The sequence below is a fragment of the Microcaecilia unicolor genome, chromosome 1 (genome assembly GCF_901765095.1).
Source record: "Microcaecilia unicolor chromosome 1, aMicUni1.1, whole genome shotgun sequence".
NCBI classification, from domain to species: domain Eukaryota; kingdom Metazoa; phylum Chordata; class Amphibia; order Gymnophiona; family Siphonopidae; genus Microcaecilia; species Microcaecilia unicolor.
This window is the reverse complement of record NC_044031.1, coordinates 102,201,064-102,228,090: the sequence shown is the minus strand read 5'-3', so window position 1 is coordinate 102,228,090 and position 27,027 is coordinate 102,201,064. Positions and strand designations below refer to the sequence as shown.

Here is a 27,027-nt window from a genome sequence, read left to right as displayed (position 1 = left end):
CCCCACTTTAGCAGTCACTGACTGTTTATGCCCTCGCTCTTGCAGTTGTGCTGCTGTGCGTTTAAGCCATATTGTGAGCCAGTAAGTGTGATAACCCTACCTGCACTTTCAGTCATGCTGCATTGTCTGGCCTACCTCTTCTTTTTAGCCACACACTGCACATGAGAAGTTCATAGCCAGACTTGCTTTCTAGATTATGCATATGCATAAACATACATGCCAATGTACAGATAGGTGAGTGGAGGAGTAGTCTATTGGTTAATACAGTGAGGTGCAATCCTAGGGAACTGGGTTCAATTCCCACTGCAGCTCCTTGTGACCTTGGGTAAGTTACCTAACCCTCCATTGCCTCAGGTACAAAAAAAAAAAAAAAGATTGTGAGCCCACTAGGGACACAGAAAGTACCTAAATATAATATGTACAGTGCTGCGTATGTCTAGTCACCAAACTCTCCATCGCCTCAGGTACAAAAAAACCCTCACACCTTAGATTTTGAGCCCACTAGGGACAAAGATAGTACCTGAATATATGTACAGTGGTGCGTACGTCTACTAGTGCTATAGAAATAAGCAGTAGTAGTAACATATAGGTGAACAGGGGCAGCCCGGCCATTTCGCCAACTGAGGCAGGGGCCTCAGGCGGCACTCTTCAAGAGCGGCATCCCCCCCCCCCCCTTCACAGGTGTTTACCTCGTCACATTCCAGACCCGGCAGCGATTCACATACACAACCCTGTTGCCGGCACCCGCCTCTTACCTTTACTGCAGCTGCCTCTCTGATGTAACTTCCTGTTTCGTCAGAGGCTCAGGTAGCCACAGTAAAGGGAAGAGCCGGATGCCAGCAGCAGGGCAGTGTATGGGAATTGCTGCCGGGTTTGGAACATGACGAGGTAAAACGCTGTGAACGGACTGGAGGTAGGAAAGGGGGCAGCATCTCAGCCCGGGGTGGGGAGTGGTTTCTTCGCCCCTGGAGGAGGGGAGTGGCATCTTAGTACTGCCTCAGGCGGCATCTTGCCTTGGACAGGCCCTGTAGGTGAACATATACCCTTCGTAATGGGCACTACTGGTTTTGTGTGAAACTTAACCAATACTTTAAACATGAGCTACAGTCATGTACATCACTTTGCTTCCATTCTGCTTTAAACATTTTAGTCAATGTGCCTTTGAAATCATCTTATTAGACAGAAAATGAACAAAAGGTAATTCTACTTTGCACAACCACTATGACTAAATCTTACAATAGAAAGTGTGACTTAAGAGCCCTGATTGATGAGTTAGTTAATCTAAAACAGTGATGAGAGAAGGAAAAAAGTAAGATTACATAATAGTTTGTTTTAGAAATCCAGTTTTTGGCAAGGAATACTTTCTCTACTGAGTTTAGTAGGACTCTGGGATTTACAAATGTCCTTTCTAATCTTCCCCATCTATTGACCTTCCATTTTTTTTTTAATGTTTCAACACTTTTATCGAAGGCAACAGCAAGGTAACAAAGCACAAATTACTATATTAGCAACATGTTTCTCCATGTACTGAGTATAGCTAATACTCTGGGCCTTCTGAGCCTTCATTAAATATTTTAATAACCACCCCCCCCCCCTTCCCCTCAATCCACCTTTTTTTCTATTATGGAAGGAAATAAGGAAAGACAAAGTATGATCATTTTTTTCCATTCAAGGGGGGGAAAACATTGGTATAGATTATTCATACATTAAGATGAAAATCAATAAAAGATGACACGTAGTTAACTTCTGAATGAAGATAGCACAATAAAGACATGAAAGTCTATTATTTTAAGATGTAGTTTCTCAACTTTCACCATACGGCAATACAACGTAACAGTAAATGCTGGACTTTAGTGGTTGACAGTGAATGTTCCTTAAATATGCCATTCCAATAGTTTTTAGCTTTATAATCTATGGCTTTCCAAAATTATACATATAAGGCCAGATTCTATACATGGCACCAAAAAAAAGTTGTTGCTGAAAAAACGCACTTAGCACTATTCTATAAACCTCGCCTAAATTTAGGTGCAGTTTATAGAATACTAGTAAAAGAGGCCCGTTTCTAAGCAAATGAAACGGGCGCTAGCAAGGTTTTCGTCGCCAACACCCCCCCTCCCTGCCCAACCCCTTCGTTGTTCTGCCACTGCTCCGCCCTCAACGTCATGACGTTTGACACGAGGGTGGGGCCCGGAGCGATTTCGCAACCCCCCTGCCTCCCTCCCTGTGAACTCCATCATTGTTCTGCCATCAAGGTTTTCGTCGGCAACACCCCCCCCTGTCTCCCTCGATTCCAAGCCCTTCGTTGTTCTGGCATTGCTCCGCCCTCAACGTCATGACGTTTGACGCAAGGGCGGGACCCGGAGCGATTTCCCAACCCCCCCCCCCCCCGCCTCCATGCCTCCCTCCCTTCCAACCCCTTCGTTGTTCTGCCATTGCTCCACTCTCGAGGGCGGGACCCGGAGTGATTTTGGTGGCTTCACCACCACGAACCTTCGAACCTTTTTGAAGGAAGTCAGGGCTTGGCTTCACTGACGTCAGTGTCCTCAGAACGTTGAGGGTGAGTTTTATATATATAGATTATTAGCAGATGTCCCACAACTAAAATATAGGCACAGTCATTTACGCCAACTAAAACAGTGTAAATGCCACCTTATTTAGATGCGGATTGGGCATATTCTGTAACAGTATGTGTAATTTTCAGAAATGCCCATGCCCCTCCCTTGACCACACCCCCTTTTGTAATCCGTGCATTAGAATTCACATGCACCACTTTACAGAATGCACTTAAAAAGTTGAACACGTAAATTCTAATTAGTGCCAATTAGTGCTAATTGCTTGTTAATAGCCAATCAGCACTGACAAGCTTATTAAAGCAATTAAATTGTGCGTGCAAATCAGCTACGTGTGCAACTTTAGCCGCAATTTATAGTATCTGGGGGCTACTGCATTTACCAAAGTATGCTGTGAATTACTTGCAGATGCAGAAACAGTTTAAATTAGAGAAAATATTTTCAGCTATGAACACTGAAAATTTTCAACTTCCAAGACTTTCAGTGTCAAGAATAAAGTCTACTTACCAACCAATACTACTAGTCTGTATTTTTCATCACTCTGCCGTTGATAAGGAGCCACTTCTTCATATGTTGGAACATCTGCTGTGTCATACTGATCACTCTTCTTACATTCATACATGGACTTATTGGTCTTTCTGTCTTTTTTACTGAGACGAAAACTTCTTCTGAATCCAGCTGAAATGAAAACAAACATTTTGTTCCTGAAACACAGGAAAGCTGAAACAAAGAAAATACTAACAAATGAATAACCTGGAACATAATACATCAGAAGTTGAAGCATTCATACTTCTAAAGTATGTTTGACACAGCTAAACTTTACCATGAATAGGACAACTAAATTTTCTTAGGTTAGGAATTATTCATATTACTTGTTTCAGTGTTAGGTCAGAATTAATACTAGACTAAAAAAAGGGGACTTGCAAATTTCTCAATCTCCTTTTACCTCCACTTGAAAAGCACTCAGTTTATGCAGAACCAGTGATGAAAAGAGGAGACAGTTAACAGGCCTGGTTCTTTGTTTTCACTTAATCTTCTTAAAATTGAGTATTATACCTACATTGGGACTACTTTAGAAGAAATGGTTCTTTGGGATCTTCTTCCTTACTTCAAAATGGTTTTGTTATTAGTGACACAGAGTTTGATTTTGCCCATACTCCGTGGCACTGCTGTCTCTGAAGACAACTGCAATTTGAGAAACTTTTAAAATACAAACAGGAAAGTGGGGATGGCAAGACTTCAATCCTAAAGGAGTTGCAGCTGGTGCAACAGGACAGTGCATTGGGTAAATAGTGTAATTTCTCTTAGGTCAAAAGTATTCTGTTTTTTCAGAAAAAAGTGCAGCTGAAGGGTAGACTGTATGCTGGAGGAAACTGAGTGCTCAAACCTTTATAAGAGTTCAAAGGTGAAATTTCAGTATTTTTTCTTATACACCCTACTCTAGACTTAAATCTTGATGTATCAACCACTGTCTAATAGGTTGGAAAAGAAATTGTGTACAACTGGAGTCCACAGTGACTTCACACAAATAAAGCAAAATTACTCTGACTAAATTTAAGGAAACAGTAGCCAATAATAGGTCTTTTTTTGGATTTAGCTCAAGCCTTTTCCTGGGAAACTCAAGGTGAGTTATATTCTGCCATGGTAGGTACTCTACTATTCCCAAGCAGCTTACAATTTAAGTTGGTATCCGTCACCGTCAAACAGTGGAAGCAAAAATAAACCAAATTAAAAATAAACCTAAATGTTTTTAATTAAAAAAGTGAAAGATGCAACCAGCAGCAAGATGAGGACCACCCAGTCTTTGCACTAAGTTTCATATGAGTATCTAGGGCCAGCTGAAGTTTCCATGGCGCCCTGAGCCAACTTTTGGTTTGGTACCCTCCCACTGGTGTGTCCCACCACTGGCACACACCCCCCCTCTTCAGGCCATCCCCCTGGCCTACCAGTTCCTCCTCCTGAATACTGACAGTGTTTCACCTAACACTATCTGCATTGGCCCCTTCATCTTCCCTCTGCCATGCAGTTTGTTATGTCAAAGGAAGGGCCAGGGCGCTGATGCAGGTAGCATTAGGTGAGACGCTGTCTGTGTTTGGGAGGGGAAACCGCCTTTAAAGGTAGACAGGGGAAGGTGGCCTGAGACAGAAAGAGTAAAGTGGTTGCCTGCTCTTCTTTTTTCCCTGCACAGGCAACGCTGCAAGTTAAGCTCTATGCCGCTTAACCTATAGAGCCAGTGACATCACAGGCTCAGGCATTTGGCGCCCTTTACCTCCAGCACCCAGGGCCAGAGCCTCACGTGGTCCCATAGGTTAAGCCGGCCCTGTAAGTATCCAGTACAAAAGTTGCACGTTCTCAAAAAATGAGTGATCTTTGGAGACTCAAGTGGCAGATCTAAAGAAGATGAGAAAGACAGATATATAGCGAAGACCTTCACGGACATAATAGGTCAGTTGCCGCTTCCACTGTGACAGCTTTTGTACTGCTTTAGAGCAGCATGTTCATTTGAAAAAAGAGACTATCACCTTGGTGTGGTGCATAGTGATGAAGTGGAAAGACACACACCTACACTGTCAAATTTTTATTTTCAAGAATTTGTGGTACTTGTGTGGGAATGTTCAGCTCTGAATATGAGTGATGTTAGAGGTGGTTTGCTCTAGAGCTAGGTAGAAATCTTGCCAGTCTGAAACATCACAAGATATCCCTCAGATCCAGAAGCATCAGAGATGAGGGGAATCTGAAGAACCCAAAAATGTCCTGCAGATGCCTAGAAAGAGCTTGGAGAAAATCATATGACCCAACTAGCGAGATGGAAAGAAACCTTCTGATCCTACAAATTCCACTGCGCTGAAGCAAGAAAGACACACTACTCTGCAGTAGTTGGGTCCAAATTGCCCGACCCGAAAAAGTTATTCTCACTAGTGAACAAGCTTCTTACTCCTCCATGGAGATACGAAGGCGGTAGAACGAGAGGACATGAAATGAGATTGAAGGGGGGCAGACTCAAGAAAAATGTCAGGAAGTATTTCTTCACGGAGAGAGTGGTGGATGCTTGGAATGCCCTCCCGCGCGAGGTGGTGGAGAGGAAAACGGTAACGGAATTCAAACATGTGTGGGATAAACATAAAGGAATCCTGTTCAGAAGGAAAGGATCCTCAGGAGCTTAACAGAGATTGGATAGCAGAGCCGGTAGTGGGAGGCGGGGCTGGAGGTTGGGAGGCGGGGATAGTGCGGGGCAGACTTATACGGTCTGTGCCAGAGCCAGTGGTGGGAGGCGGGACTGGAGGTTGGGAGGCAGGGATAGCGCTGGGCAGACTTATACGGTCTGTGCCAGAGCTGGTGGTGGGAGGCGGGGCTAGTGCTGGTCAGACTTATACGGTCTGTGCTCTGAAGAGCACAGGTACAAATCAAAGTAGGGTATACACAAAAGTAGCACACATGAGTTGTCTTGTTGGGCAGACTGGATGGACCGTGCAGGTCTTTTTTCTGCCGCCATCTACTATGTTACTATGTTACATCTCGATAAAAGTAGGATCGATAACCAACCCAATGCTCAAGACCTAGCTGATTTCTTTTAGGCCAAAATACGGAGGATACGAGACGATCTTACCACAATCAATCACCCTCCACAATTTCTGCCTCACCATCGTCGAAGGAAGACTCAAATGAGCACATCCCTGCGGATCAACTATGGAATTCTTTTAAACCCATAACTACCAGCGATCTTCATCTATTACTTCCCTAAGGTGCATCCTGCTGATACATCCTTGGATTTCTGCACTCTCTCCCTGTTCACCAATTCTCCAAATTCAATCAGGACATGGCTTACCATATTTCTATATAGTCTTCTCGCAACCGGAAAACTCCCAAAAAGATATAGGCTGCATTACCTTCACCCCCATTCCTAAAGCTCCCAATCTAAACTTATCCCTCACATTCAACTTCAGACCCATTGCAGGGATTCCCCTACTGACCGAACTATTAGAAACCTTTGTTGGCTAAAATCCAGTCACATAGAGCAGTGTCTCCCAAGTCCAGTCCTGGAGTACCCCTTGCCAGTCAGGTTTTCAGGATATCCATAATGAATATGCACAAACTTGATTTGCATACACTGCCTCCATTATATGCAAATCTATTTCATGTATATTCATTGTGGATATCCTGAAAACCTGACAGGCAAGGGATACTCCAGGACAGGACTTGGGAAACACTGACAGAGAAGTACTCCTGCTACTACTCCTCACAATTTGGCTTCAGGTCTCAACAAAGCACTGAATCCCTTCTGCTGGTGTAACCAGCATTGTCAGAGACTACCTACCAAAGGGCAAACTGATCATCCTGCTACAACATCTCAGACACCTTTGACTCCGTGGACCATCTCCTATTTCTAGACAAGCTCAGCAATCTCAGAATATCAGGACCTGCACTGAACTGGTTCAAAGATTTCCTGCAAAACCGAATTTACACAGTTTAGGGGGGGACCTCATCAAGGAGCTGGGCATTCACATGCAGTGTACCTTAGGGCTCCCCACTGTCCACCTTGTTGTTCAGTTTGTTTATGGGCTCCCTCTCCCCCTTATTGTTTTGGGCAAGGGTGAATATGTTTTCTTGTATGTAGATGACGCAGATGACATATTAATGCTTGCCCCCTTACAACCCACACTCAACCGCGGACAGAGTCTATCACACAATGAGAAAAATTCACAGATGGTCTATATAAGTACATAAGTAATGCCATACTGGGAAAAGACCAAGGGTCCATCGAGCCCAGCATCCTGTCCACGACAGCGGCCAATCCAGGCCAAGGGCACCTGGCAAGCTTCCCAAACATACAAACATTCTATACATGTTATTCCTGGAATTTTGGATTTTTCCAAGTCCGTTTAGTAGCGGTTTATGGACTTGTCCTTTAGGAAACCGTCCAACCCCTTTTTAAACTCTGCTAAGCTAACCGCCTTCACCACTTTCTCCGGCAACGAATTCCAGAGTTTAATTACACGTTGGGTGAAGAAAAATTTTCTCCGATTTGTTTTAAATTTACTACACTGTAGTTTCATCGCATGCCCCCTAGTCCTAGTATTTTTGGAAAGCGTGAACAGAAGCTTCACATCCACCTGTTCCACTCCACTCATTATTTTATATACCTCTATCATGTCTCCCCTCAGCCGTCTCTTCTCCAAGCTGTATAGCCCTAGCCTCCTTAGTCTTTCTTCATAGGGAGGAAGTCCCATCCCCGCTATCATTTTAGTCGCCCTTCGCTGCACCTTTTCCAATTCTACTATATCTTTCTTGAGATGCGGCGACCAGAATTGAACACAATACTCAAGGTGCGGTCGCACCATGGAGCGATACAACGGCATTATAACATCCTCACACCTGTTTTCCATACCTTTCCTAATAATACCCAACATTCTATTCGCTTTCTTAGCCGCAGCAGCACACTGAGCAGAAGGTTTCAGTGTGTTATCGACGACGACACCCAGATCCCTTTCTTGGTCCGTAACTCCTAACGTGGAACCTTGCATGATGTAGCTATAATTCGGGTTCTTTTTTCCCACATGCATCACCTTGCACTTGCTCACATTAAACATCATCTGCCATTTAGCCGCCCAGTCTCCCAGTCTCGTAAGGTCCTCTTGTAATTTTTCACAATCCTGTCGTGATTTAACGACTTTGAATAACTTTGTGTCATCAGCAAATTTAATTTCCTCGCTAGTTACTCCCATCTCTAAATCATTTATAAATATATTAACAAGCAGCGGTCCTAGCACGGACCCCTGAGGAACCCCACTAACTACCCTTCTCCATTGTGAATACTGCCCATTTAACCCCACTCTCTGTTTCCTATCCTTCAACCAGTTTTTAATCCACAATAGGACATTTCCTCCTATCCCATGACCCTCCAATTTCCTCTGTAGCCTTTCATGAGGTACCTTGTCAAACGCCTTTTGAAAATCCAGATACACAATATCAACCGACTCCCCTTTGTCCACATGTTTGTTCACTCCTTCAAAGAATTGAAGTAAATTGGTCAGGCAAGATTTCCCCACACAAAAGCCATGCTGACTTGGTCTCAGTAATCCATGTCCTTGGATGTGCTCTGTAATTTTGTTTTTAATAATAGCCTCTACCATTTTCCCAGGCACGTGCTCCAACTAAATCAAATTAAAACAAACCTATTACGGTTCTCCAACTGTACAATGGATATCCCTTCTAAACTGATATTACCGAATGGAATAACCCCTAAAGTATCTAAAGAATCAAGGGTCTTGGGTATAATCCTAGATTCCTCAACAGTCTTGAAGCACAAATCAACCAAGTATGGAAGAAATCCTTTTACCGCACGTGCCAACTAAGGCTGCTGAGATACTATTTTCAAAGTTCACATTTTACAATACTAGTCCAGATGCTCATCCTGTCCAATCTAGACTATTGTTAACTCCTTATACACCTGATTGAATAGTAAACTATTATTGAAAATTCAGCTCATCCGGAACACTGCTGCTTGGTTGATCTTCAGACTAAGAAAATTTGAAAACGTCTCCAGACATCTAAGAAAATGACATTGGCTAAACGTCAGAGCTAGAATCAGTGGCGTAGACACGGGTGGGCCTGGGTGGGCCAGGGCCCACCCACTTAGTGCTCAGGCCAACCCAACAGTAGCACACGTTTAGCAGTAGCTGGTGGGGATCCCAAGCTCCACCAGCTGAAGACTTCCTCCTGATGGTAACGAAAATGTTACTGTCCACGATACCAGCACCTACGCATGCTTGGTGGGGGGGGGGGGAGAACACTTGCTGCCCACCCACTTCTTGCCTAGGCCCACCCAAAATCTGTTGTCTGGAATCACCTTCAAGTCATTCTGTCTAGTCTTCCAAGTGCTTTGCGTAAATACATCAGAACTACTGATCCAAATCTTCTCTAGTTGCTACTACAAATCTGCCAGACTACGAGACAGCATCCTACTGAAATACCCTCCAGTTAATAACATAAAATACAAATGTCAGGCTAACTCCATATTCTCCTTTTCTGCTATCACAGAATAGCACTCACTACCAGTCACAATCCACTCAGAATCTAATTATATGCGACTCCGCAAGAAACTGAAAACCCTGCTTTTCAAAAAAATGTTAATTATTGATGTACCACACATTGTCGCTCTAATCTAACCCTCATCTTTTCCTTGCTTCCTCTTTCCTCTCCCCCTTTGGCCTTGTATCTATTCTTACATTGTAAACTGTCTTGAACCTTTCATTGGGATATAAGCAGTAGATTAGATTAGCTACATGCAAAAGAAGGGAACATCACTTCAATGCAAGATGGTGGGGTAGTTTCGGAGACCCAGGCTTCTTCCATGATAGTGACCCGCAACTGTACATGCAGAAGATGCTGTTCTTGTAGTGTCTCGTGCTGCCATTGGCTTTATGATCGGAGCTGGAGGAGACTGTGGGAAGATAACATCACCACCAAGGATACTCTCAAGGACTATCACTAACCACACCCTCTCCTAAAGACATTACATGATGTGATACCTGCAAGCGAGCCTTCTCCGGAGTAGCCCCCACACTCTGGGCTGCACTGCCTGAAAGGCTCCGCTTAACACAAAACTCTCTCTACTTCAGTTTCTTGGCTCTTCAACCAGGCCTTTAATGGAAGAAGTAACTAACTCGTTAGTCTCACTCACACAAGGAGTGACATGGGCTGCCCATACTGCAGCAGGACATTTTTATCCATTCCTACCCTAGCTGAGATAATATTTAAACATCTCTCTGACCTCATGTGCAACTTTCTTTAGTCACCTTACTTCCTAACTCTTCTTACTCTCTTACCTATCTAAATGTTCCATCTTTGCTTATATCCTTCACTATCAATTAAAATGTTCTATTATGTATTTTGCTGATATTGTAAGTAGTATATTATGTCATACTTTGTATTATTTGAATACTAGTAAAAAAGCCCCGTTTCTGATGCAAATGAAATGGGGGCTAGCAAGGTTTTCTTCTGTGTGCATGTGGGAGTGTGTGTGTCCCTGCCCTCTGCCCTCTCTCCCTTCCCCTGTGCTGTCTGTCCTCTCTGTCCCCTCCCCCCTCGGAGTCGAGTCCTTCAGTGTTGTTTCCTGCTGTGCTGTGTTTATGTTACAGAGATAGTGAGGGCTTCTGCCCTCTCTCCCCTCCCCCCTCTGAGTCCTTCACTGTTACAGAGAGAGCGATTTGATTTCGTGCTTTGCTGTGTTTTCCTTCACTGTTTGTGTTACAGAGAGAGCGAGGGCGGGGCAGACACTCATGGGAAAACCGGATATCTCTCCCCCTTCACACTTCCGGCTGGAGGCTTCATTTAGAATGTAGGTGGTGCCTTTTATATATAGAGACTAGCCGTTGATCCCGATGGGGGGGTTTCCGCGCCCCCCCCCCCCCCCCGGAGTCGCTGCCGCCGCCGCCCCTCCACCCAGCCCGAGCAGCACTGTAAACTTACATCAGCACGCAGCAGCAGGCACATCAGCAAAGCTGCCGTCGGGGCGGGCTTCCTTCTCTGCCTGTGTCCCGCCCTCATGTGACGTAACGTCGGCGAGGGCGGGACAAAGGCAGAGAAGGAAGCCCGACGGCAGCTTTGCTGATGTGCCTGCTGCTGCGTGCTGATGTAAGTTCACAGTGCTCAGGCCAGATGGAGGGGCGGCGGCGACTCCGGGGGAGGGGGGAGCGGTTCCGACGTCTGCAGCATGCCAGTAGAGACTTCCCTCTCTGTCCCGCCCCATCATCATGTATTGAAGCGGGGGCGGGGCAGAGAGGGAAGTCTCTACTGCGCATTTACGAGTGAGTACTGTCACTCTCCGTTTATATGTTTGATTTTTACTGCTGTAATTGCCTATTGCTCATGTTTGATCTATTCTTGCTGTACACAGCCGTGAGTGAATTCCTTCAAAAAGGAGGTAAATAAATTCTAATAAAATAAATAAATAAATAATAAATAAAAGTCTGGTGGTGATGGGAGGATCTAGTAAGGGTCCTCAGCTGACATGTTTTGGAGGATGTCAATCAGCTTAAAGACCAGGACAGTGCACAGTACAACGAGCATGAGCAACATGAGGCACAGTTAGATCTAATGGAACAGCAACTGGCTAATGTAGATTAAGGATAAAGCAGCTGCCACTAAAAAGTGAAGGCTTCAGAGAACCAGAAAGGGTAATGTAATTTCTATGTGTGTGTGTTTTGGGGGGGGGGGGGGGGGGGTGTTAGCTTTCCAAGGTCATTGCTGTTAGCGCCAATGAACATGGTGAAAAAGTATTTAATAGATACTGTGAAACAAAGAGATGAGGGGAATTGATCTGAAAATATACTGTTGGGATAAAGGACAATAATCACAACACCTAGTGGTGTAGGTAGAGACATGCAAACACTATTATGCACACTGGATTTATCATCGTTATTATTATATCATGTCACTAAAATAAGCAATTCTTACTTCTACCTCTTATCTATATAAATTAACTACATGAAACAAAATAACAACAAGGACTATATTTGTAGAAAGAGGTAAGAATAAACAAAGCAAAAATAATAAAAGCAGCTTTGACACTTTTTAGAATATTACAGTATAAAAGTAAAGAAAGGGTTCTTTATAAAAACTGTTCACCAAATACAGAATGGAACAAACACTCCCTTTCTAGATACAAAATGACTATGACCTGTTTTATCCATAAGCGATTACAAAGCTTGATGGCAACACAATCAGGGCCGTAGCCTTCTCGGGATGCAGACAGGGACTGCTGGCACTACTTGACTGGTGTTCCAATGCTGATCAGTGCTGACAGCTGATACGATGAGCAGAGATTTGTGGAGATAGATAAACTACAGTGAGAGAGTTCTCCTAGCTGTAGATATCTCCCTTATATACAATTCTGTTATCTGTGATGTTCTAAACAGCTGGATAAGACGGTGGCAAGTGATTAGCTATGTCACTCGGTTATCACTTCAGTGACCACAGGAATGTCTTGTGCCATTATTTTTAGAGGGTTTCTTGGAACTGAGGCTCTTGAGTGACTGGGGAACAATCTGACCCAACTGTAACATTCTTTTGTCTTTTTATATTCCTCGATATCTCATCTCAGCAATGGTGGCTGTTTCACAGGTTTCTTTCTGGAGCATAGCACTAGAAAGGAAGAACAGCAAAAGCCGGAACATAGTTCATGCCAAGGTCTTTCAAAATCTCTGCTTCGTTGGAGTCACAGTGATGCCTGTGATATGTAACACAGGTGCATGTTCAGTCAGGGACAGTAATGTAACAGTGAGAGGGGCTTATATTCCTACATGCCTGTAGACAGTTTAGGCCTCGTGGGGCTTCCTGGCAGCTCACAGATGGACGTGGCCTCCAAACTACATTCTCATACACTTTAGCTCTAGATCCAGGTCTTTGGACATAATGTATTTGTTTTTACTGACTTCCCTAGGGTTACTCAGGTTAGATGTAAAGCCTTCTTGGCTACATGCATACAGACTCTAGGTTTAGAAACCTCCTTTTTCCTCCAATTTTCTAGTAAATGTTGGAAATTTGAGAGCAAATCTTTTGTTTTATGACCCTATTCATTTACAAAAATGTCTTGATGCAAGACTACCTCCAGGAACAATGTTTTTTTCTCCTTTTTTCCAGTCAGGCAAAAATAATATTTTGATCACTGTACAAATTTTTACCCCTTTACTCCTTATATTTTCCAGATGTTCCCACTTTTTCTTCTGTTGGCTATAGTAATATTAGGTAAGACCACATTTTTCAAATTTTCTCCCTATTTGTCAATTTAAGATGGCAGTATATTTCCTTTCTCTTTCAAGGTTTTCTTGAATATTTTTGTAAATTGTTTTTATTAACTTTTGAAAATCACATTCCAAAAAATAAACCAGTAGAGATCTAAAAGTCCATCAAGAAGGCTGAAGAGCGATAATTATGACATTTTTCATCAAAAAGAAAATCAGAATACAAAACAATCCAACAACAACCTGCCAGTGTAGCTACTCCCCTCTTGCTACAGTTTCTTTCTCTGCTTAAATGGTCTAATTGAGCAGGTTCAAATAAACATATCGCACTTCTGGCAACATAATCAAGGACTTACATGGGGTCTGCAAGAAAAATGTTGCACCCACTGGCAATGCTCTTTATTTCAGTTTTAGAAATTACTTTTGAAATTCCTGGATAGTTTTGGTCTCAGAACTAGAAAGTAACTCTTTATAACATTAATTTTCTCTTGCTCTGGTAATGTCACTAGCAGAGTGGCACAAGAGGAAATATTTTGTTGTTGATGTTACACTTGTACCCCGCGCTTTGGAACTTTGGAAGGCTAAGTGCTTTGAAAATATGCCTCATAGTGTAGGAGAGGTTTCCAAGGGTCTGGTGATTTCTAAAGGTGCTGGTGGTAACTGATTGAAAAACAGTACAGCAGTAGTTGACAGGGAAAAGATGATTACAAAGGGGAAGAATAAAGCTGACGGAGACTAAGAAAGTAGTTGAGAGAAAAGACTAGGTTAAGGAAATGGTCATGGGGGTGAATGGGGGCAACAGAATGTAGTTGAAGATCAAAGGAGAGGGCTAAGACAAGGAGTTTAAAGGCAAACGAGTCAGCAGGGTTTTAAACAGGGAAGTAAAATTCTTCGAGAATGAGAGGAAAAGAAACGACTAAATGAAGAATGAAAGTCATGGTCAAAATTGGTAAGAGGAGGGGAAGGGAGTTGGGGGGGGGGGGAGGAAGAAGCTACAGATTACAGCCTTGTAGCGCTATAGAAATGCTAAATAGTAGTAGTAGTAGCTCCCTGAAGAGATACAGTGTTGAACCATTTTATTAAGTGGGTATCAAAGGAAGAAAAGTAGCGGGAATTCAGAGGAAGTAGTAAGCTGAATCACTATTATGGCTTTTTGATTGAGATGCATGAGAGAAGAGATGGCCTTCTTGAGAGATATTATCAACTGAGTTTTGTTTTTTTTTGTTACATTTGTACCCCGCGCTTTCCCACTCATGGCAGGCTCAATGCGGCTTCTTCAGGACAACACCAGGCTTCTGTTAAAGCAGGGAGATGAAAGGAATGAGAGACAAGAGGCTGATGATGCAGGCGAAATTATGAGAAATGAATCAAGAATTTCTAAGAGACCAAGAGAATGAGATGTAAAAAAGAATAAGAGCAAGTTTGGAGGTTGGGGGTGAAGACATTGAAGGGCTAGGATTGATATTAATATTTTCCGCTAAGTGGAGAAAGAGGAAAGCACCGAGGACAACAGTAAAGGCATAGCAAAAGTGTACAGGATGAGATGTTTTAGGGAACAGATTTGATCTGCATAAGTGAAGAATACAATATATAGAAAAGAGTACTAGACAGGACAAAACTCCAAATGAAAGAGGAGCTCAAGTTTCATTGGCTTGGAGTGAGAGAGAACCATAACCAATGAATTTAGGAAGTGAATGTACTGGAACAGGTACAATGTAATAAATTTCTCAGTTGTAGGGAAATGGGCCATTTTAACTGAACAGAGGATGCCACCCTCTACAAATCTATAGATGAAAAAACAGCAATTCGAGGTACAAAAAAGTAAGGCTGGGTTGGGGCCTAAGGAACTATCACTAACAGTTTATCTTGATTCCTCTCCTGAAAACAAATTCAAACATTAAAACATGTAACAGCAGTGTTACAAATGAACTTATGTAGCTGTGGATGTCCCAACTGATGTTGCTCTCTAGATAAGGAGAATCCCTAGGGACCTTTCAAATTAAATTACAAGTCCAGACTCTACTATGACTATATGAGGAGGCTGTGAGCCAAATTTCAAAGGATGTGAGCAGAGACAGACAATCCTATGCAATAACACCAGAATTGTATGTCTGCTTGAACATACAAGCTTCAAATTCTATTATATAGCAGGATGGAGAGCACTAGTAAGGAGAGACAGAGGGAAGGGAAGGAAACAGAAAAACAGACTGCAGCTGAAGTAATCATCAGTTCAAGTTTCATAAGCAGTTACCACCAGTTTAGGATAAGTAGAAATGAATAAAGCTGTAAGGAATAAAGCCTCTAAAAGTCTACTTAAGAAACAGCACATGTGTAAACTGAAAGGTTTACAGGTGGATGTTAATTACACAGGAAATAATCTACATAACTGGTAAATTAGTAAAAATCTTCTGTTCTGGTCAACCAAAGAAATCTTACTCGAGGGATCACAGCTATCATAACGCCTAATTTACTAAGATTGCTTTCCCATTCTTTGCCTAGAGAAAAAAATCGTAAGTCAGGCCATTAACATGCCATTGCACATACCTGCAAAAGAAAGCAGCCTCTCCAACCACTTCTAACAAGCAAGTTGTCAGCAGCATATTAGTGAGCTTTGATAGCTGTGCCTCAGGTGGTAATTTGTAATTTATAACATATTTTTTCAGCATTATCTGATTAATGTGTTATTTTGTATAGAGGAACACTTATTAATTGGTTATTCATTGCTTTTTTATGTGCAGTCATTTTGATATGTACTTTTTTGAGAAGCAAAGGTGCTGTGCACTAAGTTTGATGATATCAACACGTTTGTGAGGTTTCTTTTAAGACCATGTATTACATACCAAATCTATAAACAGATATAGAAGAATCATCATAAAAAGAAATGCCTGTGCTATCTCCTGTTTAAATGTTTTTTAAAATCCACTGTTGCTGCTAAGAATTACATTTTAAAAGGAAGATTGTACCTTAATCAGCAAACATTTCTTATTTCAATAATAAAGGCTGGCAAGCATTCAATGGAATGTCATTTTTCTAACTCAATAAGCCACCAATCATCTACTTAGATAATACTCAAGTTTTTTTGTTTTTTTTTTAGAGAATCTGGCAAATCATGATCAATAGGTACAGCAAGTTTTGGACTGCCTAAGATGGCATGCTGTTTGACAGTGGGAGTGCCTAATACAAATGCAATACTCAAACAAGGGTTTGACATGCAGAGCAAGAAGAGAAAAAGTTCACAGACCAATGGGGGCTCATTTTCAAAGCACTTAGACTTATAAAGTTCCATAGGTTATTATGGAACTTTGTAAGTCTAAATGTTTTGAAAATACACCTCATAGTAACCTATGGAACGTTGTAAGTCTAAGTACCGTAATTCGAAAATACACCTCCAAGAGTGATGTGATACAATCTGATGAAAGCGCAAAGGATTAACTTTTTTGTGATAACGGATACATTATGCTCCATCTTATGCATGGCTGATGTTCAGTATTTTGAAAGGCTGGCATTGTTCATGAGGAAAATTTTGAAAAGACTAGTTACATCATTTAAAGTTTTGCCAAGGTAGAAAGAAAATCAAGGCAACCACTAGAAAATATCACGTAGACCTAATGTAGGCAGTGGTGTTTAACTGTACAGGTACGATTAGCTTAACCTAAATACAGGAGCACATAAGTGACAGTGTCCTCCATTGCAATAGCTTGGGAAATGTGTAGAGTGTATTATGCTTTGAGTGATTTAATAAGACATGTTATCAAATTGAATAAATAGTCTTAAACCCTGAAGATATAGCTCTCCATAGTTCTATTTGAAATAATAAACTGTTCAAAATTCAAAGGCAAGTGATTAACTGGCCAAGCTGGTAAGGCAAAAGTATTTGGACTTTAGTGCCTCTAACATCTAATGGCAAGCTCAAATCTTTTGGGGAACTACAGGAAGAACACGGTATTTTCAATATTTACAGTACAACTTATACACTCTATTAAAATTAGTGGGGTAGCCAATGCTCAGTTATTGACAGAATGGCTGTTGTGGCAAATCTTTTGTAAACAAATTCTTATGCCCAAAACGGTTGGTAAGCTGCATATGGAAATAATTAAGGTCTAGGAAACAGATTTAAACATGATGCTAGCTCCCAAGTAATAGGAAACCTACTGTTGTAAGAGTATCCCCATCTCTATTTTTTCCTTGTTCACTGGGCTCTTTGGATCTCTATAAAAGAAGAAACTAAGGTGCAAAACAAGAATAGTTTTTGTTGGTCTTCTAATAAACTGATTGGCACAAATGCCTCTATGGTATTTCAATGTGAAAATTTTAAACCCTTTTGGGATAATCCTTGGCACCCAAAGCTCGTAGTTTCATCCTGAACCATCTATGAAGTCTTTATAATACAGAGGTGGGGTTGTTGTTTTTTTTTCTGCATATCTTTAGGCTAAGATTCAGGTTACTTTGTACAGCTTAGTGGCCTGCAAAGTCAGGTTAATTTTTTTATTTTATTTATTTATGCATTCTTGTATCGCACTGTTATCCAAACACAAGTTTCAGTTCAAAGTGGCCTACAAATTACATTCTGATTAACAGTTACAGTATTGGTTTACATTTTACAGTTTGGTTAATACTTATTGTGATGGTTTACCATTACAGTTTCCTTTTTGGTTGACACTTATAATGATGGGGTATGCTTAGTTATCGGAATAGACATGGATAGTTAAATTATTTGTTGTAGAATTTTTTTTTAGGAGGTATGTTTTCAGTTCTTTTCTAAATTGAAGATAGTTTGTGATGTTTCTTGTGATCTTTAGTATTGAGTTCCACCATTTGGAATCCAGGTAGTTAAGTCTGGCCATGTAGATAGATTTCTATGTTATGTTTCTACAATTGGATAGGTGAAGAAGTAGGTAGCTTCTGGTTTCTGGGCTTGCGTTTCTTAGGGATAGTTCCACCAAGTTTAGCACGTATGCTGGAGACAAACCAAATAGTACTTTGTAGATAATGGTGTTAGCTTTGAAGATCAGTCTTGACTTGATTGGCAGCCAGTGTAGTTTTTCAAGTAGTGGGGTAGCTCTTTCATATTTTGACTTCTTGAAAATTAGCCTTGCTGTCATATCTTGGACAGTTTGCAGCCATTTCAGTGTACTTTCCTTGCAACCAATATGTGCTGCATTGCGGTAATCTGGTTGTGATAGTATCGTCGACTGTACTATTACCAGGAATGATTGTCTAGGAAAATAGTCTCTGATTCTTCTCAGTTTCCATGGTGTTCTGAAGCATTTTGTTGTTACTGCTGATATTTCACTATCTAGTGTTAGGTGTTTGTCCAGAATGATACCCAGTATTTTTAACTGTGTTTCAATTTGGTATGTTTTGTGGTTGATTGTGAAGTTTTGGTGGGCTGTGGGGTTGTGCGGTCTTGATAGTACCAGGAATTTGGTTTTGTCTCTATTTAATTTGCGTTTGAACATTTCTGGCCAGTTTTCCATAAGGTCCAGACATATTTTAACTTTGTCCATTATTTCTGTGATAATGTTGTTGAAAGGTACGTAAATGGTGATATCATCTGCCTAAACGAAAGGGTTAAAGCCCATTACCTTTAGTTTTTTTTTCCGAGTGGCGCCATCATTACATTAAACAGTGTTGGTGATATTGGTGAGCCCTGTGGTATTCCACACTCGGAGATCCAGGAGGCTGATAGCTGATTGGACATATTTACAATGTAGGATCTATGGAACCATGTGGCCACTGTATCACCGACTCCCATTTAATCGAACAGGTCAGTGTTGCGTGATCTACTAGATCAAACACACTTGACATGTCAAACTGCATTAATAGAATATTCTGACCCACGGCCTCCAAGGGGGTGGGGATGGGGGGGCATAATTCCCTGGGTTCGGACTATAAGGGGGGGGAGGGTCCCAGGCCCAGCAAGCTTCTTCTTGCTGCCTGCTTCTGGGTCTGTCCTCCCCTGCTGCTGCGTGACGACCAGGAACCGGATGATTGCAATAGCGCAATATCACATTAACGCAATCATCCGGGTCCTGACTCCTGGCAGAGACAGGAGCAGGAGAGGACAGACTGTGGGAGCAAGAAGCGGCTTGCCGGCACCAGGCCCTCCCCCTCCGTTGGAGGCAAACACAGAAGGGTAATGGAAAAAATTGAAAAGGATCTGCGGAAGGTAGAAGAATGGTCTAAGGTTTGGCAATTAAAATTCAATGCGAAGAAATGCAAAGTGATGCACCTAGGGAGTAGAAACCCACGAGAGACGTATGTGTTAGGCGGTGAGAGTCTGATATGTACTGAGGGGGAGAGGGATCTTGGGGTGATAGTATCCGAGGATCTGAAGGCGACGAAACAGTGTGACAAGGCGGTGGCCGTAGCGAGAAGGTTGCTAGGCTGTATAGAGAGAGGTGTGATCAGCAGAAGAAAGGAAGTGTTGATGCCTCTGTACAAGTCGTTGGTGAGGCCCCACCTGGAGTATTGTGTTCAGTTTTGGAGCCCGTACCTTGCTAAGGATGGAAAAAAAATGGAAGCGGTGCAAAGAAAAGCTACAAGAATGGTATGGGATTTGCGTTCCAAGACATATGAGGAGAGACTTGCTGACCTGAACATGTATACTGAAGGAAAGGAGGCACAGGGTTGATATGATACATTCAAATATTTGAAAGGTATTAATCCACAAACAAATCTTTTCCGGAGATGGGAAGGCGGTAGAACAAGAGGACATGAAATGAGATTGAAGGTGGGCAGACTCTAGAAAAATGGCAGGAAGTATTTTTTCACAGAGAGAGTGGTGGATGCTTGGAATGCCCTCCCGCGGGAGGTGGTGGAGAAGAAAACAGTAACGGAATTCAAACATGTGTGGGATATACATAAAGGAATCCTGTGCAGAAGGAATGAATCCTCAGAAGCTTAGCCAAAATTGGGTGGTGGAGCCGGTGGGGGGACGAGGGGTTGGTGGTGGGGAGGCGAAGATAGTGGTGGGCAGACTTATACGGTCTGTGCCAGAGCCGGTGGTGGGAGGCGGGGCTGGTGGTTGGGAGGAGGGGTCTGTGCCCTGAAAAAGACAGGTACAAATCAAGGTAAGGTATACACGAGTTTATCTTGTTGGGCAGACTGGATGGACCGTGCGGGTCTTTTTCTGCCGTCAACTACTATGTTACTATGTAATGGGGTGGGTGGGCAGGAGCAGCGGTGCAAGTTGGGGGACAGCTTGCAGCAGTCCGGTTCTGCCCCAGGTCTAGATATTTCTCTCGGCGGCCCTGTTCTGACCTTGGCTTATTAATCTTCTGAACTTTGTTATCAGAGTGGTTAGGACTGTTTCAGTGCTGTGTTATGGTCTGAAACCTGATTGGGATTTATGTAGGTTTGAGAATTTTGTTAAGTATTCCATTAGTTGTTGTGTTACCAATCCCTCCATCGTTTTGGTCAATAGAGGTATTGAGGCCACTGGTCTGTAATTTCTGAGATCGCTGATCTTGTTGGTTGTGTTCTTGGGGTTTGGAGTGAGAATGATTTTGCCTTTACCTTTTGAGATTGTCCTTCTGCTAACATGTATGTGATATGCTTGGTGATGCATTCAGTGAACCATTCTGGCGGGGGTTTCATCATGTAGTCTGGGCATTTGTCTAGAAAGCATTTTGCACGGGCGTATTTTGTCAGTAGTGCCTTCACTGTGCTCACTTTGGGAGGTTCGAATGCAGACCAAATTCTGTCTGCCATGGTATAGGTGTTGCTGGTTTCGCAGTCTTGTAGGAAGTCAATGATGGATGTTTGTGGTATTGTGAGGTTAGATCTTGTCTTTGCTATTTTTTTGTTCGAAATATTGAGCTAACTCATCTGCAGTAGGTGGTATTTCAGTTGGTGCCAGTATGTCCTGTGTTTTCAGTAGCTTGTTAATGAGTTTGAATATTTTTTTTGTATCGGTCTGTTCTGGATTTGTGTATGTGTTGTAGTATTCTGCTTTGGCTTTCTTTATATTGTGCTTGTATGTTCTTATAGCTTCCCTCCACGTGTCTTTGTTTATTTCTGCTTTGTTTTTGGCCCATGTTCTTTCTAGTCTCCTGCATAGTTTTTTCATATGCAGTGGCTCATCATTGAACCAGGGTCTTGGGTATTTTTTTATTTCATGTTTTTGTTTTAAGTGGTGCTATTTTGTCCAGTGTGTTTTCACAAGCTTCATCCCCGTTCAACATAAAATGGATGTCATTTGGTTCTAAGTTACTATGCATCCATCGCTGTTATCCAGGAGGTGTGGTTGTCCATCTTCCCCTGGTTGTGAATATACATGGTGAGTTTGGTTTTTTGTTCTATCCGTTCACTTTCCATTGCAATGTAAAAGTGAGCTTGCTGTGGTCTGACCATGGTACCTCTTCTCATTTGTGGTTCTCTATTGTGTGATTGTTTGCTGGTAACCTGTGGGCTAGTATGTTCAATAGGTGGCCTTTTATGTGGGATGAGATGCCTTGTGCTGCTGTGAAGTTCCATTGGTTTAGGAAGTTCATTAGCGTTTTGGTGTTAGTGTCATCCTGTTTGTCTAAGTGCAGGTTGATATCACCAATTAGTAGGACATTTTGTTGGTTAGTGCAGGTGTTTGATACAAAGTCCATAAAATCGTCTTGGGTATTTGTCCAGCTACCTGGGGGTCGATAGAACAGTATGGCACATAGTTGACCTACAAGTGTTGTGTCAGTGATTTTGCATGCCAGAATTTCAATCACCGAGGATAAATGTTTAGAGACAGGCTGTACAGTGAAAGTGATTTGTATATTATTGCAACTCCCGCTCCTATCTTTTTGTTCCTGTTGATGTGGATGTTTTGTATCCTGGTGGTCACAGGTCCAGCAGTACTGGGTCGTCTTCTAGGTGTAACCATGTTTCTGTTAAGAGTAATAATCCTAGTTTTTCCATTTCAATTCTCTCAGTAGTACTGTCTTGTCAACTGCCAATCGTACATTTATATATCCTATGGGTATCTTGGTGTATGTATCTTAACTGATTTTGGTGTATTTCAGAATCTGCAGTTGTCTGTGCGGTCTGTCTGTTTTTAAATTGTGATCTTATTGTGTGTTGTTCTGGCTTGTCTTTTTGTTGTTGATTTTGTCTCTATTTTGTTGTGCAGGTTATATATTGGTTCTTCCAATTGATGGTGAGGTCTTTGTCAGTGACACGTGGGGGAATTTTATTCCACTCGTTCGGTGATATTATTATCATGTAATAGGGAGCCCATGTTCTTAGGTTTGCCATTCTGATGTGCATTTAGACGTAGGGAGCTGCTTGTCAGAAGTCCTAATGTGGATCCTATTTAGGTGCCTTCTAGTTATTCTTCCATAGGGCATTTACGTGCACAGTCCTCATGGGTACCCTAGTAGGGACCCTCTGGTTATTCTCCTATTGGGCGTTTTAGCGCAGAGCCCTTATGGGGACCCTGTGTAGGCACCCTCTAATTATTCTGCTATCGGGTGTGGGGGTCCTTGTGGGGTCCCTCTAGTTATTCTCCAGTATTTGTTGTCAGTTTCCCCAACTGTTTTTTTTTTTAGCGTGTGGGTGTGTATGTGTGTGTAGGAGTCCTGCTCCAGTCTCATTTAGTGTATGTGTGTGTCTGTGTCTATGTAGGAGTCTTGCTTGGTTTCCCGTTAGGTACCATTCTGTTTGTTTTTCTCCTCCTGCTCTCCGTTGCTCAGTCCCAGTGTGAATTGATTTGGCTAATCTTGCTTTTTTTGTTTTTTGTCCAGTGCCGCCGTCTGCCTGCCTCCGGGCTTGGAAGCCCCAAATTGCCTGGCCTGCCTCTCTTTTTCTTGGCCTCAATCTTCCTGTGCTCCTGATCTCAATATAACCTCCTTGGTTTTCATCCAATCTCCTTGTTCCCTAGCGATGTTGTGCGTAAACATGCAGACGATGTGTCTGTCTGTCTAACTTTTGAAGTGCAGGAATTGTATACTTCTGGCCTCAATGACCTACTAAATCCAATGCTTCAATCAAAACCCAATACAAAGGCATTCATGGATGTGTGCCAAAGAACTGCAGATTAAGTCCTAATGAGACTGGGTTAACAGAAGGCTTCCTAAAACTAGACCAGCAGACAAAGACACAGGAAATATTAAGCTACTCTTAAAAACCTAAGCATTTAATACAGTTTATGAATTTGCTTTCACTTCTCGCCCATAAGTTTAAGCACTACTAAGACATTTCATTTTTTAAGCTGCTATCTAACCAATTCTTTTAGCAGGAATACAGACAAAACAGAATATCCTGATAATACAAAAACAGGAAGGCATCCTAACTCGGAAAAGGTGTTAAATAAAAAGCTCTTCCAGCTTATGTAGTCTTCATGGCCCTTCAAAGCTCTGTTTTATGGAGGAAGTGTTCTGCTGTGATCAATCTGCCAAAATGTTAAGCAGCACAAACCTATTCAGAACAAAAATAATGTTTCCTATCCCAAAATAAGTTGGTATTGTCAACGTAGAGCCATATAGGGAAGAACATTTCTGCAAGTAAAATTAAATATTTACTGCAGTAGCAGATATTCCTTTAGATGATAATTTTGGTATAAACCTAGTTAAATGAGAAATGAACAACAAAGCTGTGCTTGTTTGTAAGGGGGTAAAGTCCATTCACTAGTAATAGCTTTAGAGGCATCACAAACTTTGCTAGCATTGAAGGTATTTTGATGATACTGTCCATAGAAGTTTATCGGTGTTTAGGAGTAGGAATTCCTTCTGCCCTTCCTTGGAAGAAATGAGACTCCAGAAAGCAGGTCTGATGGGAGGCTTTGGGTCATGGATACTTCCACTGTTTTAGTGGTGGAATGGGGTTTGTCTTTCAACAGATCCCTGAGGACAGCTCAAGAAGTTGCGCTAAGTGCCTAAATTATTGCACATTAAGAGCAAAGCCTGGTGTGCCAACCTTTGGGTACTGACAGCATGGATGCACTTAGGTATGAATGCACTTACTACTACACACACCACACTATTTCCCCATTCAAAACGATATGTCTGTAGTGAGTATGTGATAATAGTGCATGCCATGCCAACACATTAACAACTGCCATGCTCATGCACAATGAGCTAATACATGAACTGTTTCACACGCTTTACTAAAAAGGTCCCATCCAGACTAAATCCTCCCTCAAGCAGTTTGCTTTCAGATGAGATCTGTATGCAAAGGTCAGAGTCTGGTGTACTGTGAAGTCAAAGGAAAACCCAAAGTAGATGATGGCAAACAACAGTACTTGGAGAAAACAGATTCACAATGGTAAAGAACATAGTGGGTCTACAGTGGGAAATGAGTACATCATGCATATAGATTTTATTTAGATTCATCTTGTTTTCTGGTCCCCTACTAGTCTACCTGTGTGCAATGCCGATTTCCCCATCCTTTGTGTTCTTTCCCTTCTAGACTGGAGATGGTTTATGGGTAGTTTATTTTTGGCTTGTAAAACATCTTGACATTATTATTTTATATTTTGAAAGGCAGTATATTAAATACTGGATGCATTGATAAATAAATAAATACATATAGGTCCTAAAAAACCTTTGGATTTAAGACATCAAGACATGAGAGCCAAAAAAAAAAAAAAAAAAAGAGAAGTAAAAAAAAGAGGGAGACAGACACAGCCCTCAGACAGGATTAGTTCATTCTACTACATTCTGGATGAGTTACAGTAGGGAGGGGCAAGGAAACTGGCGAGGAGAAAGTCAGAGCACTCAGCATAAAAAACGATTATGGTGAGACATAAGGTTTTGATTGTAGAGGGAAGGAAGCGATAGATCTTCATTATAATATAGAAGTAGCAGCAACATTTTGCAAGAAATGTTAAAAAAAAATCCTGTCCATTGTAAGCTTAAATTTAAAAAAAATTGTTTGGATAACTTAATGAAGCTTGTGTGTCTTACAAACGCAGTAGAATCAGATCCTTATATTTAAGTTGCTTATTCCAAAAAATCTTAGATATTTGTGACCCACTTAGTTTTTTCAATTATGGGATTACTGAAAATCATATTGTATACTACTAAGGATAACATAGATAGTATATTCTACAAATATGTTTAAAGCTACTGCAACACACTGAAGTTACATTAGCTGGCTGATATATAGCTGGCAGCAATCAGGTTTTTTTTAAATTGCTGATCGCCGCCGGCTAAATTAGCCCTGGATATTCAGTGATGGGCCATATCTGGGCACCAGCACTGAATATCTGGTGCTAAGTCAAACTGCACAGGCCTTTGGAACTTACATGGATCTAGGGCAGATATTTAGCCAGGGTCTGCATAAGACAGTTATGTGGGACCTAGCTGAATATTGGCCAGGACCCGCATAAGTACTTCTGCCCATTCCTGATCTTCACTCTGTCCCTCCCCACCCCATCCTGGAAGCACATCAAAACTCTGCCCCCCCCCCCCCCCCCCGGAAGGGGGATTGGCACATTTAAGCTGGGACCTGGAAGTTAGGTGGGTGCCAGCCAATATTCAGTGTCGGCACCTTTAAATATGTGAATTTAATTCACCCGCTTAGCTATGTGGGTGCAGGCACTGAATATTGCTGGCCCCTGCATAACTGCTGGCTCTTCCCCAATTCTGCCCCCATCATGCCCCTGTGCGGCTCAACTCAAAAATGGCCATTTTGGGCTGATATTCAGCAGCACTGCCTGGTTAAGTGCTGCTCAATATATGCAGCAGGGCCAAAGCATGCAATTTAAGCAGGTAGGAGCTTCTCTTGCCTGCATAAATTGTTTTGAATATCAGGCAGTGGATTTATAAATATCATAAGAAATAAAATACTATGAAAATGTGGCAGAAAGATAATGAAATTGACTGACAGATTTTTAAGTGCAGAGCAGGACAGTGGACAAGATGGTTCAGAACCTGCATAAATCATGTAAAACTAAATATTTTCTAGTTGATACATGTATGCAAGTCACCTCTATGCACAGCTACGTTTCTCATGTAAAACATGTTTTACACAGATTGCTTACCTGTAACAGATGTCTTCTGTAGACAGCAGGATTAATCAGACACATATGTGAGTGACACTATCACAAGGCACTGGGACCAAACAGCTCTCCCAGAAGAGCTATTGTAATGTGGACCTTTCAGAAAGCTTTTGACTAAATCCCTCATGACAGATGCCTCAGAAAATGAAAAAGCCATGAGATAGGAGGCAATGTTCTATTGTGGATTAGGAACTAGTTAATGAATAGGGTTAAATGGCCATTTATCTCAGTGGAGGTGGGTGAACAGTGGAGTGCATCTGTACTGGGACCGGTGCTATTTAACATATTTAAAAATTATCTGCAAATCAGTACAAATCAGTACAGTGCAAATCCTCTCAGTACCCTTCTCCACCACCGCCAACTCCAGGCTCCGCTCATTCTGCCTCGCCTCACCCTATGCTTGGAACAACCTTCCTGAACCCTTACGCCAAGCCCCCTCCCTGCCCATCTTCAAGTCTTTGCTTAAAGCCCACCTCTTCAATGCTGCGTTCGGCACCTAACCCTTACCGTTCAGTGAATCCAGACTGCCCCAATTTGACTGCCCCTATCGGACCGACCGTTCACTTGTCTATTAGATTGTAAGCTCTTTGAGCAGGGACTGTCTCTCTTTGTTAAATTGTACAGCGCTGCGTAACCCTAGTAGCGCTCTAGAAATGTTAAGTAGTAGTAGTAGTAGAATGACAAGTGAGTTGATTAAATTTGCAGATGGCATAAAACTATTCAAAGTTGTTAA

The 27,027-nt window shown here is 42.0% G+C and overlaps 1 protein-coding gene across 1 annotated transcript in view; it reads right to left on the bottom strand.

Annotated features, from left to right (window-relative positions):
* Positions 1 to 27,027, bottom strand: part of MPP7 (membrane palmitoylated protein 7) — a 517,419-nt gene that overhangs the window by 111,858 nt on the left and 378,534 nt on the right. The window contains exon 12 of the mRNA XM_030199273.1: positions 3,078 to 3,248. Coding sequence (XP_030055133.1) covers positions 3,078 to 3,248 — 171 coding nt within the window. The remainder of the gene's footprint in view (positions 1 to 3,077; positions 3,249 to 27,027) is intronic.